At 41.8% G+C, this 14,709-nt stretch overlaps 1 protein-coding gene across 1 annotated transcript in view; it reads right to left on the bottom strand.

Annotated features, from left to right (window-relative positions):
• Positions 1 to 14,709, bottom strand: part of rabgap1l (RAB GTPase activating protein 1-like) — a 127,107-nt gene that overhangs the window by 87,587 nt on the left and 24,811 nt on the right. The window contains exons 12-13 of the mRNA XM_069680615.1: positions 14,408 to 14,501; positions 12,234 to 12,384 (exon numbers count right to left, since the gene is read on the bottom strand). Of these exons, the coding sequence (XP_069536716.1) occupies positions 12,234 to 12,384; positions 14,408 to 14,501 (245 nt within the window). The remainder of the gene's footprint in view (positions 1 to 12,233; positions 12,385 to 14,407; positions 14,502 to 14,709) is intronic.

The following is a 14,709-nucleotide window of genomic DNA, read 5'->3' on the forward strand; positions in this document are numbered from 1 at the left end:
AGACTGAGCCACTGAGCATTTCACAATCTTACTCAAAAGAGCAACAATCAATATTATAAAAGTTCAGTATCTACACACAGACAAGACAAAATGGATATGAAGACAGTTTCTATTCATCGGTTTTATCAAGACAGAAGCAGCAAAGCAGGGATGTACTTTCAGACACTGATTGAAGACACTTGAGGTTTAATGTCTGCTTACTGATGTTTATGAGATCAAAACTAAAAAACACTCCACTGTACAATGTTATTGTACAAATAGGTCTACCATGTAAATTGTCAGCTCTTATATGGTTATGGAGGTTAATCCGTACCTGTGTTCATTCAGGAGAAACAGTGGGATGGAAAGACAGAGAGAGGGCTCAGAAAAAGAGGGGAAATGAAAATAAAAAGGAGTCAAAGTGAGGACTAAAAAAAGTCCATGTAGACAGTGGTGCTGTCACTACAGAAGGAGCCAGTCATTGGAGATCTCTGCTGCTCTTTCCCTTTGGAGGTGGACACTGATGAAAAACACGACCAGAAGGCCAGCGTTAATAATTCATTCTGCTCCAAAACAAAGCCAGCGGGGCCACTTGGAAACAAAGGTGGAGGGTGATTCACCTTTCACTGCTTCCCAGCATCCCACCCTCCTCTAACGCTGTGCTCCAGCTGAGACCAGCATCAACAGCGATGTGTAAGCTTAGGAAGGGAGTGTAAAGCTACATTATAGGTGTTAAACTGGTTGGCATCTCCACAGCAACTGAACAAACGGTAAGAAGGGAGGGAGGGGGAACACCACCGTGTTCAAGGGCATTTTACCAGGACAAGGTGAGAAAGTAATTACCTGAGTAAGTTTACATATGCAGCATCTTCCTAAAGCAAGCATGACATCGCACTCAACCAATAAAATAAATCAATAAAAAGGAAACCAATGACAAACGCTTCCAGATACTATTCAAACAGGTCAACATTGCCGACCTTGGTGGCCTTGTGAAGCTTACAGTAGATAGCATTGGTCTTGAATGTTGACCAGGGGACAGGCAGTATTGTTAACCCTGTTCACATGACATTCAAAGGGGTTGTCTGCATGAGACCTGCACGAAACAAAAAAACTCTCTCCACTCAGAGATATTATCTAAAGGAGCAGTTTGCCCCTGGAAAAAGCCTCAATCAGTCAAAGCTGGTGTTCTCTATAATCAAAAAAGCAATTATATTTGAAATCGGTGCCATAGCTGTGGAGAAAGTTGTACAAACAGCTTGTGGTTTCCCAAATTCTAGATTCCTACAACACCCAGCATGCATTGCGCCCCTCCCTCTGAAAGAAACGGCCCAGCGAGAGACACTGGAGTGAAATACTACCGTTTTGCTGCAGGCAAGAGCTCAGAGCGGTACAGAATCTGAAATACGACAAGAATATACTGGTGGATCGTCTAAAACAATCTTCAGGTCTGCAGTCTACATTTCAAACCTGATAATTTTGAACGAGACATGACATCGGAGGCGGGCGTTCTACATTGAGGAAGTGTAGTTTAGCAAGCTCCCTGGCCTCCGCCAGATGACGCGTTTTACGTAGGAGAAGCGGATAGCGTCCTCCAAAGGCACAGAGCCAAACTGCTTTTTTGTTTTTCTACCATAATGGCATTAACTCACCATAATAGCATGATAGGACTGAGGTTAAAAATCGAGGAACTGGCCCTTTAATACCTCGACTCCTCGGTCAATAATCTAAATAACAACCTGATGTCAATTGTCAAAGCATGGGATGGGACGTTCTGTCTGAAGACGTTCAGGTGTCTCAGGAGAAGAGGCTTGTAAACTCACAAGAACACAAATATAAGACTGCTGGCTTTGTAAAGGTTTTGTTTCAGGACCAGTAATCCCAACGCAATCCTGGGCACCAAGAGGAAACAGTTAGATGAACTGCCTATTATAATGGATAATGTTTAAGTACACAGAGCCGTGACATTCTTCATTAATATTGCATTGTTTGTGTGAATATGTTGCTGGAGCTTCAGCTGGCTGACTGGTTTACAAATCGCTTTTTAGGAGGTTGTTTATCAAAGAATTTCAGATCCTTTTCCTGAAGGGTAAAAGTTGCTTCTGTATCTCCGATAACTGACAGCCCTCTTGTTCCAGAAGCAGGGGGCTGGGATATGGTGTAATATGTGGTTAGTGGGGCAGATTAGAGCCGGTTCACTGCCTGGATACAAACAGTCAGCAGGCACCATCGATAGACCAACACGAAACCAGCTTAGCAGGCAGAAACTAGTATTTACATTTACCATCAGTGGGCCAAGCTTTGGATGGATTCAGTTCCCAGGTTAAAGGCAGCGGCGTGGACGAATCTGAAGCACTGACAATATTAGTTCAGTACGTGTTGCTTTGCCTTCCATTAAAACTGGATTACAAATTCAGATGGGCCAAAGATTGACGCTATTTTCAAAACACTGATTTACTAGCAGTAAAGTTATGATTATTGTTACAGCAAGAGAGCGTTGTGATGTCACCGTCTATTACTGGTTCATATAACAGAGAAAATGTATGATACAGACTCAGCAGGAAGAGGGAAATGTCAGATGTAAAGAAAGGCATTAGCTCGCAGCATGTGGAAAGCAAAGTACATCACATTTCACATGACAACTATTTATGCTGAACACCCTCACCAGGAGAAAATATCTCCGCCACAGTCACCTCCAGCACAATGTCAGCATGTATACAGCTTACACTGGGACCCCTATAGGCGCATGGTAAAGAGGAGCTAAAGGTCAAAGACAGGCTGCCTCTTGAAATCACCATCTATCATCTTCAGTTAGCCTCACACCACATGAAGGTGAGGACCTGTCTGCCCGCTCAGGCTCAGATATTTATATTCATTATTCTGCAGCCTCTATTGTCCTTGCACCATGTAGGTCAGGATGTAATGTGCGTCTCGTCCGTCATCTGGAGAGGCTGCATGTAAACACTTATGATGTATGAGTTTTAGAATAAACGGCATGTTTAAAATCAGGTCATGGAACATGTTTAATACCACTAACACATGCGATGCTGTTTGTTAGCAGCCTGTTGTCCTGCATTATGGATGTGTACTACTGTCTGTTCAGGGCTGCGTAGTTCTTTTGTGTGTTAGATAATATGTCTTTTATTTTCCCCGATACTGGAGTAGTATTAAGGCTTTTCCTCTTAGACAGCAAAAACAATCACTTGTTTTATCCTTTCCTAAGTCATTTTGTAAGATTTTCATTTAAATAAATGTCTAATAAACACATTGGTGATTGAGCCTATGGCCCACTGATGAAAGCCTTTGCATTTGCAGTATTACAGACTGGCTGTCTGTGGTGACTTTTGCGGAAAAAAATCACAAGCGGAGCCCAGTTAGTGATGCGTTTCAGCCAGCAGTGGTTGGTCTGCCAGAGAGGGTAGGCGGAGCTAAGCGTCTGCTTTTCCGGTCTCTGCAAGTGTTGCGAGTAAACAGTAATCTGCTATGGCTGAACAAACAAAGAAAAGATCGACGAATACAAATACAACTTCAAAAATAAGTGAAAATCCAAAGAAAAAGAAACAAATTCGACGCTCAAATGAAGGCAAACAGTCTAAAAAGGAAAGCGAGGACGTCACACATGCAACACTGTCTTGATATCAGGGAAGTGTGCTCCCGCAATAACCGTTTATCGCCATAGATGCCGCCAAAGAGAACAAAACTGAGATCTTCTAGATAACAACTTTCAGAAATTGCCGACGTAATATAAATCATAAAAAAAGAAGATACAAACTGGTTTGACGGTTCTGGCTGTGAGGCTACAGTCGGTATGAGGACTGAGACATGGAAGTGTCGTGACTGAGAAGACGCTGAAGGCTGGATCTCCTTAATCCGAGCTGTCATATCAGTGTCAGCATGGCAGGGAGGCTATGCTTATACACACAGGCCGGATACAGTCGCTACTGTACGGCAGAAGAATTACAGCTATAATAAACACTCTTAATTAATCAAATTACTTACCACAACCTTGTCATTGCATGTTACATTCAATCACAAGCTCTACATTAAATGTGTTTACAGAAAAGACAGGTCTGTTTCTCTGCTCCAGATATTGATGATCCTGAAGCTGTGTGTGAGAGAGAGGCAGAGCTGACTCTTAAGGAATGCTGGGCTTCTGCTGTGGATATGTGAATGGGGGCTGAAGGGCTGCATTATGGAGACACACACACAGAGCTGGGATGGGAGGGGTGCTGTGAATAGACCTATATTGTAAGGATTGGCTGTGAGGTGGCCATGCAGTGCAGCTGCTCCCTACAGATACTATGAAGCAGGATGGGAGAGTAGAGAGTGCATGTGTGTCATGTGTGTGCGCTTCTTTGTGTGAGAAGTTGTTTTTTTTTTTCACCAATGAATGATGGGAGACCTCAGAGTGGTGGCAAAGCGCTCCACTAAGCCCCAGGTATTATGTTTATGTATGTGCATAATGTGAGTCTGTGCATACATGCATACTGTATTTTAGCTACGAGGGGAAACCTTGCATCTCTTAAATGTCAAAGTTTGAAGACCTACATCAGAAAAAAGGGTTCAGCTATAATCTTATTGCATGTTTTTACAGCACTGGTGGGTTAGAAAGGACCCCAAGGTCTGTATGTATACAGCCCATGTGCACCTATTATGAGTGTTTGCAATACCTGTCCATAGTGTTAACTGCAGGGCCTTCATCTTTTTAAGTAGGAGGCCTGGTGGGTAACAAATGCCAGAGATAGTCTGGCAGGTTTGGTATAGGAAGTGAGTCTCACCTGTGTGTGAATAGGAAAACTTTGAGGATGGATACTGGACACAGTCAAGCGCATGTTATAAACAGGTTGTTAAGTTACAGTCAGTAATCAGCAGAAAGTGTTCAAGTACAGCGATGTGAAAATGGCTGTCTATTGTGTTTGTGCACTGAGTGAGTTAAGCACCTGTTTCCTGCACAGTCACTTCAGCGTCTTACAATCATCCTTCACTACTTAGTAAGTTGGCTAGTAAGCAGCTAAGAGCCAGGCTAACGCTGACTAAACAAACATCAAGAGACCAGGAGAGTCTCGCCTACAAACAGGGGAGAGCAGATGTTATACTTAATTCAAATAAATGTTCAGTCTCCTTGCTGGTTTTTCAGGCAATTTGTGCATCATTACAGGTTATGCTTCTAGCATTGTAGTTAGCAGGCAGCTCGCTTGTGAAGAGGTGTGCAAAATGTATATTTTATATAAGGCTGATTACTATTATGTTTTTTTATTCTTGTGAGCCAGCACAGTGTGAACAGTGTAACTTTACGTTCCTGGACGACCTGTTTTGATGCCCTCAAAAATGTATACTTAAATAGTTAAATAAATGTCACAAACTTGCAATGCATAGTACATTAATGGCTTAACTACTAAATTTTTCTGCTCACCGAGAAGAATCTTAAATTGGGGGCAATCTCGGAACCAATCGACTCTTGGGACAAGGGTGTACATGTCGGGCGTGTGTGGTTTAGCCAGCGGATAGCAACAAATTACTTCCAGTCAAGACTTCCTTTTCCACGTGCTGCATTGTTTACAGTCCAGTTAGCAATTTGAGAATTCACCATGTGTTCACATCAAAAGTGAAGCGGATTTTTGCCCCCTCTAGATATGTCTGCACAATAAATGCCATCATTTCTTGGTTCATTAAATCCCCCAAAGGAGCGCCCGTTCATCTGTTTCTGGTGAGTCTCAGTTTCACTGTAAATAGTAATTTGCACAGAGGCTTCACTCTGGTTTACTGCTGTAGAATGAACTTGAAAAAGAAACCGTTTTTCTTGTGATTGACTTTAATTAACGGGTCTTAAGTTTGCCTTTCAACATCATGATGCAGATTTGTAAAAAGTAAAAATGAAGCTTTGTCAGGTCTGTCTAGGAGAAAAGAAAACTACTTCGCTCGTTCGTTGAACGGAGGTCAGAACGATCGTTTCTGATGCCTTCAAGGAAGTCAGGAAATCTGAACACTGAACATCTTCCTTGAATTTATCTCAAGTTGTATTTCAGATCTAGTTAGCTCTTAGCATGCAGATGTCTGTTTATAGAGATTAATAAGGTAAATAATCGTCAGATAGCCACTGATGGGAGCTGGGATGTCATCATGGCGCATTACGTTCGGCCTGCTTTTGCTCTCCACACAAACTGTTTTTCCTGCATACGCCGCAGCCTGCTGATTCGTGATTGGTCAATATTACTCAGAATACAATCGTGGTACAAACGGAAACCAGAACACTTGCTGTCCCTAAAATCCACGCCCCTGCCGATAGATTCTACATTTCTATGTTTTTCTATGTAGAATCTGTAAATAGAGATTAAGTTGGGGGAAACTCTAACTACTTTCATATGTTAAGAAAATTCACGGTTTCTTCAGTCATCAGTTGAGACAATATGATTTTTAGTGACTGTAATCAAAACAAAAACAAGCACCATTCAGTCTGTGTAATGTTGAAAATAGTCCTTGATGTACCAATGTGCTTCACACTCTCTGATTCAACCTCCAAATAGAAGAGGAGTTTTATTCAAAACATAAACCACTTTCACGTGTACAAGGTTAAAAAGTAGAAAGTGAAAGTTGGTCGTGTGTATTCATAATTAGCTGGCCTTCTTCTATCCATGTTCCAATTATTCAAATATCAAGGACTTAATGAACAGAGGCAGGAGACAAAGGAGTCACAGAATTGTCATGGAGACAACTTCAAGCACAGAAAAGTCCATGGGCCCTCGCAGTTACCATGGCAGCCCATCTTATGTACATTGTACTCCATGTGTCTGTATGTGGGTTATCAGGCGTGGGTGTCGTATTATTCCAGCCCGGCTGCATAGCTGATGCTACCTTTGATTGTACACCAACGTTGAATGTCATTGCTAGGCTGGCGCCGGGACTGAATATGGTTCAAAATCAACATGTAAAGCACCTCAGGGCCCCGGTCTTATTTGCTCTGAGATTACATTGTGTTGAGTTAAATCAAGCTGGTTCCAGTCATAGGGGGCAATTCCAGCTAAGTTCAGTCAAATCTCTAGGTAGTAATATTTTCTATAGCTATACAAAGCATTTCTCAAACAAACAAAGGAGAACAAAGGAGATCTTTTGGCCCCTTGTGGTGAAATCACTGTCCCAGCCTTCTTATAGCAGCTGCCGTACCTGTGCAGAGCTGCTGACCTCTGTTAATACACTGCCTGTGCAGATTGGTTTTAGGACTAGAAATAGCTAGCTGAGCTTTTTACAGTCGTGGGTTCAAGCGTGGCAGCCACCTCGGACTTGTTCGGCTCTAGGGAGTCGAAAAGGTTGTTTAAATGTCACCAGCAAACCCCCCCCTAACCCAGACCCCAAACACAGAGCTGCGCCAGCCCAAAGAGGAGGTATTTGTGAATGTCTCAGATGCCTTAAGGCCATGCTGTGTGTGACAGAGTGTGTTTCGGTGACTCTGTGTGTGATGACTGTAAATGAGAGAAGTACAACCCTGAACATGACACTTGCAATCTATGATATGAAGCTGGACAGCCACAGGCTGCATGCAGCTAGAAGCTCAGTGATTTGGTCGAATGTAGTTGTTCTAACCTGAGGAACGGTCCCCGAGAGAGGTCACAAGATCCCTTTGGAGGCTTGCAACATGATCTTTAAACATTCTATGATTATGTTTTCGCCTGGAATAACATTCAGTCTCCAAAGATAGGGAAAATACCTCTTTGAATCATGCATTGAATTGTGCCTAGGCAACTTAAGTTATTGCTGTGTAAAACCAACAATTCATCTACTGCAGTCCAAAGCCATTCATAAAGTCCTTGTTTAGGAGGTAACTTTTTGCAGCCTATGTAAATTACAGCAGCCAGATATCAAAATGAAGTAAATTCTACTCGAATAAAAAAAGACCTTTTTATAGCACTGTGAGGTGATGCTGTGGTTTTGTATCTTCATATGAGTGCCTATGATGACTATTTGCAGCTGAACACTGAACATGACACCGTCCACACTGTCATCCACAAATGATCACATTTGTGTGTGTCATCTATTTAATCATTTGCTTTTATAACAACATCGGTTGTTACGGTAACAGCACAGGCACACATACACTTTTCTGCAACTTCAAAAAAATCAGTCATGTGAAAGTCTGGCTGTTGCATCAGTGTCTTTTCATGAGGCTTTCTCAAGGACATGAAGTGTCCCAATCTGTACAGGCTTTATTTCTTTGATGCTGCTTGTCCTTCTACGATTTAAAAACACACAGAGACAGGATTTCACAGGAAAACAGAAAAACAGTTGAAGCTGTTGTCTGAATGGGGCTTTTTTTCCAGCACAAACAGAAAACAAACCTGGAGCTGGTTTTATCGGAAATGCTGCAACCTTTTTCCATTTTTTAAACTATTTTTGCTGCGTTAAAGTTGTAATCTCCAAGATCTCAGTTTCGTTCTCTTTGGCGATAAACGGTACTTGCGGGAGCACACTTCCCAGATATCCGGACAGTGCTGCATGTGTGACGTCCACGGTTGGCTCCGGTTGTAACTCTTGAGTTTCCTCGCTGACGGTCGCTTTCCTTTTCAGACTGTTTGCTTCATCTGAGCGTCGAATTTGTTTCTCTTTCTTTGGATTTTCACTTGTTGTATCTTTAGTCATCCATCTTTTCTTTGTTTGTTCAGCCATAGTAGATTACTGTTTACTCACAACGTTTACAGAGACTGGAAAAGCAGCCACTTAGCTCCGCCTACCCTCTCTGGCAGACCAACCACTGCTGGGTGATGGAAAACGCATCACTAACTGGGCGCCGCTTGTGATTTGAATGTCGCCACAGACTGAAGGACATGTAGCTTTATTGAGATAAACCTGAGACTTTTAAGGACCAATGATGTTTGGAAGCAGCTCTAAGAAAAAGTTGCCAGTTTTATCCAAATACAAATGCTAAATTGTTTCTAAAAGCTTTTTTCAGGTACGGGACCTTCAGATATGCGGCGCATTATGAATAGAATTGAAGGTCGTTGGACATTGTTCTTTTTTGTTTTGTTTTTACGAATCTACAACTCAAAAATCTCAATTAAAATCAGTTAAATGACCAAGTACAATAACAACAGAAATCTGTTTTGGTGATGCAGGTTGAGCACTACAAACCTCACACATCAGCTGTGGGTCACTAACATAACACCTGTCCAGAACCCCTGCTGACACACAGCGCTGATTTATGGCGCTGATACCCCCTCCATAAAGGCGACAGTCCAATTACTTAAAATTCAATCAGCATTAACGTCGTCACTGAGCCCAGACAACAGACATTAATAAGCTCCACGTCGCCCCCGCTGTTGCTGTCATTTGCCTCTCTTCCCTCGCTCTCTCCCTCCTCCATCTTCCCCCAGCTCCATTCATTCGCTGCAGCTATTAATAGCCCAGCCACCCGCCTATCAATACCATCACTACCCCAGCAAGACAGAGGATGTGGGCATGGCCCAGCCTGTGGAATGAGAATAAATGAGCTGAAGCACAGAGGCTTGGCCTTATGTAATGAGAGAGAGGGACAGAGAGGGACAAAGAGAGAGAAAGATAGAGAAAAAGGAAAAGATGGCTCATATAGAAGAAGGAAAAGTGACTGTACGCATGAAGTAAGATTGCACTTAAGACAAAGAAAAGAGCAATTGTAGGAGGGAAAAGAAAGACGCTACAGGGAACAGAAGAAAGGTAGAGAAGTGGGACATGAAAAGGAAAAGACAAACTGTCCTAATTGAACAGATAAAGATGGAGAGAGGAAGATTAAGGGAGACAAAGAGAGAAATTTACACAGGAGGTGAAAGACAACTAAAATATGTGACTCAGGAAAGACAGAAATCTGCCAGCTCTCCAGACGTTGACACACATTCCTCTCCTCAGATTCTCCCCTCAGCGGCTACAACCTCGTATTTATGGGAGCACATTCCTCCCTCTCTTCCATTTTTCTTCTTTCTATCTATCCCCCCCCCTCCCTCTCTCTCTCTGGGCTTATTGATCGAGGCAGGTAGTTTACCCTGCTTCTGTGCGGCAAAGAGAAAGGCTATTGTATTATCAATAAAGGCGAGGATCACTGTCTGCTTTGCGTCTTTATATCACCTCTTCCTATTGCTGCTGCCTGCTCCTGCGGGGCTTAGTCACTCTCCTTACTGGTTAACAAATCTGTCTCCAGAAAAACAAAGACGGGTCGCAGTCCTGGACTGCTCACACACAGTTGGGAAATGTTTTTAGTATGATTGATCACGATAGAAAACTAGCAGAGCAATGTAAGCTGTAGTTCAGGCTTCAGGAGATTTTGCTGAACATTTTTCATTTACTATAATAATTCAAATTCATGTGTAACTGACTCAAAGATGCTTCCATGTGCAGTGCAGTTCATATAATCAGCAGTATCTTTATATATTAATGGTTTACGTTGATTCAATTATTTGTTTGAAAATCTGAAAAAAATGAAGGTAAAGCTTTCAGTCCTTTTATATCCTAGCATGTCAATTTATCTCATTGTCTGTATGAACCATAACCACAGAATATAATGTCAAATACATTAAGAATAACTTCAGAAACAGCTGATCTTCTCCTTAATGGTCTTGTTTTCTTTTTTTAAATCATATAGATGCAGCAGCATGTGACTTTGAGGGCAAATTCAGTGTTTGTGCTAATTATTTTGGATGACGTGTTTATGGTTACTTTGTTCTAGTCTGGAACAAGTTGTAGGTCATTGTTAAGGGAAACAAAAAACGTGAGCTCGTCCAACCTCACTGGTTAGGTCCATATCAACTCCGGAGCGTTTTCTAGTGTAGTTTGATTCATTTTGGATGGACAAGTTGGGACACAGCTTTGACTAATGAAGCTACAAGAGTTTCACTACAGCTTGATTTCCCCACATGGATCGCTGTATCAAAGATAAGAAAGGTGAAAGTTGCCAAACTGAATGATTGAAGAGTTCCCTTTTAGGCAATCTCGGTGACGATATACGCCTCTGGGAACGATGGGCAACTTGTCTGTATTTCCGGTGTAGCCAGCGGTTAGCAACAAGCAGCTTCCAGCCAAGACTTCCTTTTCGGTTCGCTGCATTGTTTACAGTCCATTAAGCAACTTGAGAAGCGACCGTGCTTTCAGATGAAAAGTGAAGCGAATTTCATCACTCGTTCATCTGTTTCTGATGAGTCTCAGTTTTACTGTAAACAGTAAGTTACACAGAGGCAGCACTCTGGCTTACTTCAGCGGTATGAACCCGAAAAAGAAACTGCATTTCTTGTGATTTACTCGCAATTAACGTGTCTGAAGTTTGCCTAAAATTACAACATCATGATGCAGTTTAGTAAAAAGTTAGTCTGCCTCAAGAGGAGAAGAAAACACATTTTTAAATGTTTGTTTGTTAAACCACAAAATATAATGTCAACGTCTCTAAATCTAAACGCCAATTGGCTTTTGTGACACATTAAGCTGATTTGCAGTCAAGTTAAAATATTGGAACTAGAACAGATTGTTAGTTGCCTTTGCCTGCAGATATCTGTTTATAGAGATAAAGAAATCATCATCAGATTATCGCTAACGGGAGCCGGGATGTCGCGAATTTCAGCGGATATTCTACATTTTTATGTAGAATCTGTAAATAGACTTTTCAGGTAATGTGCACAACTGCATGACATCCTTTTTGCCATAAACCTAAAGCAAAACCGACCAAACAGGCAACTTAAAATGCATCAAATAAGTTATATGTGAACTCCCTCTACAGTTCAAAAATTCATATTTCAAGCTTGTAAGCATTCTGTCAGCCAAAAGACAAACACAAGCTGTAACAGCTCACAAGTGAATGAGAGACAACAAGACACAGTTCACAGGAACAGCTGTAGTGATGTTGGCAGTCTTTGACCTCCTATAGATGAGAACATAAGTAAAAATATATCCAAATCTAGTGTCATCATAAACATGACATGATGTCATAACCGTTCACCTTACTCTGGTTTCCACCAACACAAACAAGCCTTGCACTACAGCTGGATTGTAAACTACTGAGTGATGTTAGAAACACTCACACAAGAATAAAGGTTCAAATATTCAACAGGTTAAACTAATGAAATCAAAAGCAGAGCGACGTCTAGAACCAAGCTATCCCCGCAGACGAGACAACAACACACATCAAGGAAACTGTAGTAAAATACACAAACACGCCCATTTGTGTCAAAGCCTGCAAACATCCTGGAAGTGTTTGTTTCATCAGTTGTCCCTCCCTGGTCGTTTTTTTTTTTTTGTATGAGTGTGTTTACCTTGGTGATGAGGATGCGGTATTGCTCAAGCAGGTCGTGGTTGTCGTGGCAACCGGCCAGCAGCTGCCAGACTTCAGCTCTGAGTGGCTCAGGAATGCCGCTGCGGACCAACGAGGGCAAACCCTTCGGACGGGTGGACAGGTTCCCATGCCTGATACACACACGGGCAGGGGTTATTCATTAGTTAATAATCTCACTTCATCCAATTCAGCCAACTGAAATATGATATGATATTTTTTGCAGTGAGAATATGAAGTTCCAGACGGAGTTAAAAGCCTGTAACACTGAAAAAAAGTCATTTAATAACATTTTTTCACTCACTATTCACTCCTAAAGTCCTGTAACCTATTCGACTAACTGGTACACACATTTACACTGGAAGCAGCCCAGTATAACCACAGACTGCTGCTGGTGTTCTACTGTAGGTTCACTGTCTCTTTAAATGCACTGAAATTGCAGGATCATCTGAAGTATGGAGCATAAGAGTCAGTTAAGTAGCGATTTATTCCATTATTAACTACAGTATTAATCACAGTACTACCTACCTCATTAAATATCATTAAGTATGGTATTGAGTACGTTATTGTTGTCACTACAGCACCGAGGACTATACTGTACAGGATGAAGCACAGTGCTGCCGTGTGGTAAGACTCCCCCCACGTGAGGAAATACATTAAAAACACACAGTCAGCTTTTTTAAATGATGCTTGAAATGTCATTATAAACGCACTTACTGCGGCAATTCTCTGTAAACTACTTCACCTTTTTGAGCTGATGCAACAGCAAGAAAACAGTGCATTTAAATGTACAGCCAGAAACGTCTTTCACTCAGTCGTTAATACCAGTGTGTTTATCTAAAGCTGTGTGTGTAGAGATGCTACATGCTGTAAAAATCATTTTCTAGTTCTAGTTTTTATACAGCTATGTCTGAAGGAAACTGACCCTGGCCCTCCTGTCAATCACAACCTCTTTGAGCCATCACGAGCATTGATTTAGTGTTCAGCATTAATGTGTCACGGTGCTTCTAGAAAAGATAATAAGCTAAAATTCATGTTGGATGTTACAGCGTTTATGAACCTCATGGTAGGCTTTGTCACAGTACTGAATTTTTCTAACTGCGGTGAAACACTAATGCCCCCTTGCAGCACGGCCATTAACTGCCGCCCCAGCCCGCCGCTGGAGTATGTTTTGTTTATTCAACTACAGCACAGCCCCCAGACGGTAAGTGAACACAGCATGAGTCGTGGAAACACGAGTTCATAAACCACTACTAAGTTCGTATCCATAACGGGCTAGTTGTTGTTGTAGGTGCTATACAAGCATGTGCTAAACTGCACACGGGCTCGTCTGCGCTGATGAGGTGCGCAGAGGGTTGAAACAGCGGTGCTCTGACAGCCTGGTTTCTTTTGCTGATTTACTGTGATTTTTAAAACAAGTTGTTGTTTATAATGAGACAGTGAGTTTACTACGTCCCTTTAGATTTTAATGCGTCAGAGATGCAGGACGCGTACATAGAAACATCACTGGGTCTATGGTACTAAAAAAAAATAGCAGTGACGACGGTCCCTGGGTCCACCCAGTCACGTAACATGCCGTTACCGTGACAGCCGTTCCTCAGGTGATATTTTCACTGTCAATGCTGCTGTGATTCATTCAAAATGTACTAATAATTTTGGGTTCCACTTAGCTAATGTTTATGTACAAGGCTCCATTTCTTTCCTTTTTTTTTTAAGACTATTTTTTTGGCCTTTATTTGAAAGAGAGGGCGTGGATAGTGCCGGAAAAAGGAGAAGAGAGAGTGGGGGCGACATGCCGCAAAGGGCAGAGAGTGGGAGTCGAACCCCGGGCCACCGCTCAGCTAAACCAGCTCTTTATTTTAAATTTAGATCAAAAAGGTGCATCTGCTTATCCAACGCCATGTGGAATTTAAATCTTTATTTTTTTTATATTTATCTTTACAAAAAAGATTTCCAGTAACATTTAGCCAAAATACAGCCGTTCAGCTTTATACCATTCAGAACTTTAATAATTCTCTATATCCTGTATCCTACATTATCCTCCCTCCTTGCCCTACCTCTCTCCCTGCAGCGTTGACCCGTCTGAAACCATCACATTTTATCCAAATTTAAATTGTATTCAAGACTTTTAGGCATTAGTCTCTTTTGAAGCCTTACCATCTGTTGAGGATTACTCCCCAGGACTCTAGGATTTTCTCAGGACAGTCTTTAGAAACGTCTCCTGTCCCACTGGAGATTTCACTGTCGCTATCTGCAGAAAACACAAACACACCAAGGTATTAACATTTAAAGCATAAATAAAATCAATCCTGAAATCTGAAACCCCTGCACACACAACTGACAAAGGTGTTGTGCTATCTGTGTGTTTAAATGTTCCTCCTGTATTAGATACACAGTTATAGACAGCAGGACTGGTATGTGAGGTCTTGAGGATGTTTCACTTGTTCAAGGCCATTGCA

The sequence above is a fragment of the Semicossyphus pulcher genome, unplaced genomic scaffold (genome assembly GCF_022749685.1).
Source record: "Semicossyphus pulcher isolate SPU_LCO1_2020_fin unplaced genomic scaffold, fSemPul1.0.p SCAF_4, whole genome shotgun sequence".
NCBI classification, from domain to species: Eukaryota; Metazoa; Chordata; class Actinopteri; order Labriformes; family Labridae; genus Semicossyphus; species Semicossyphus pulcher.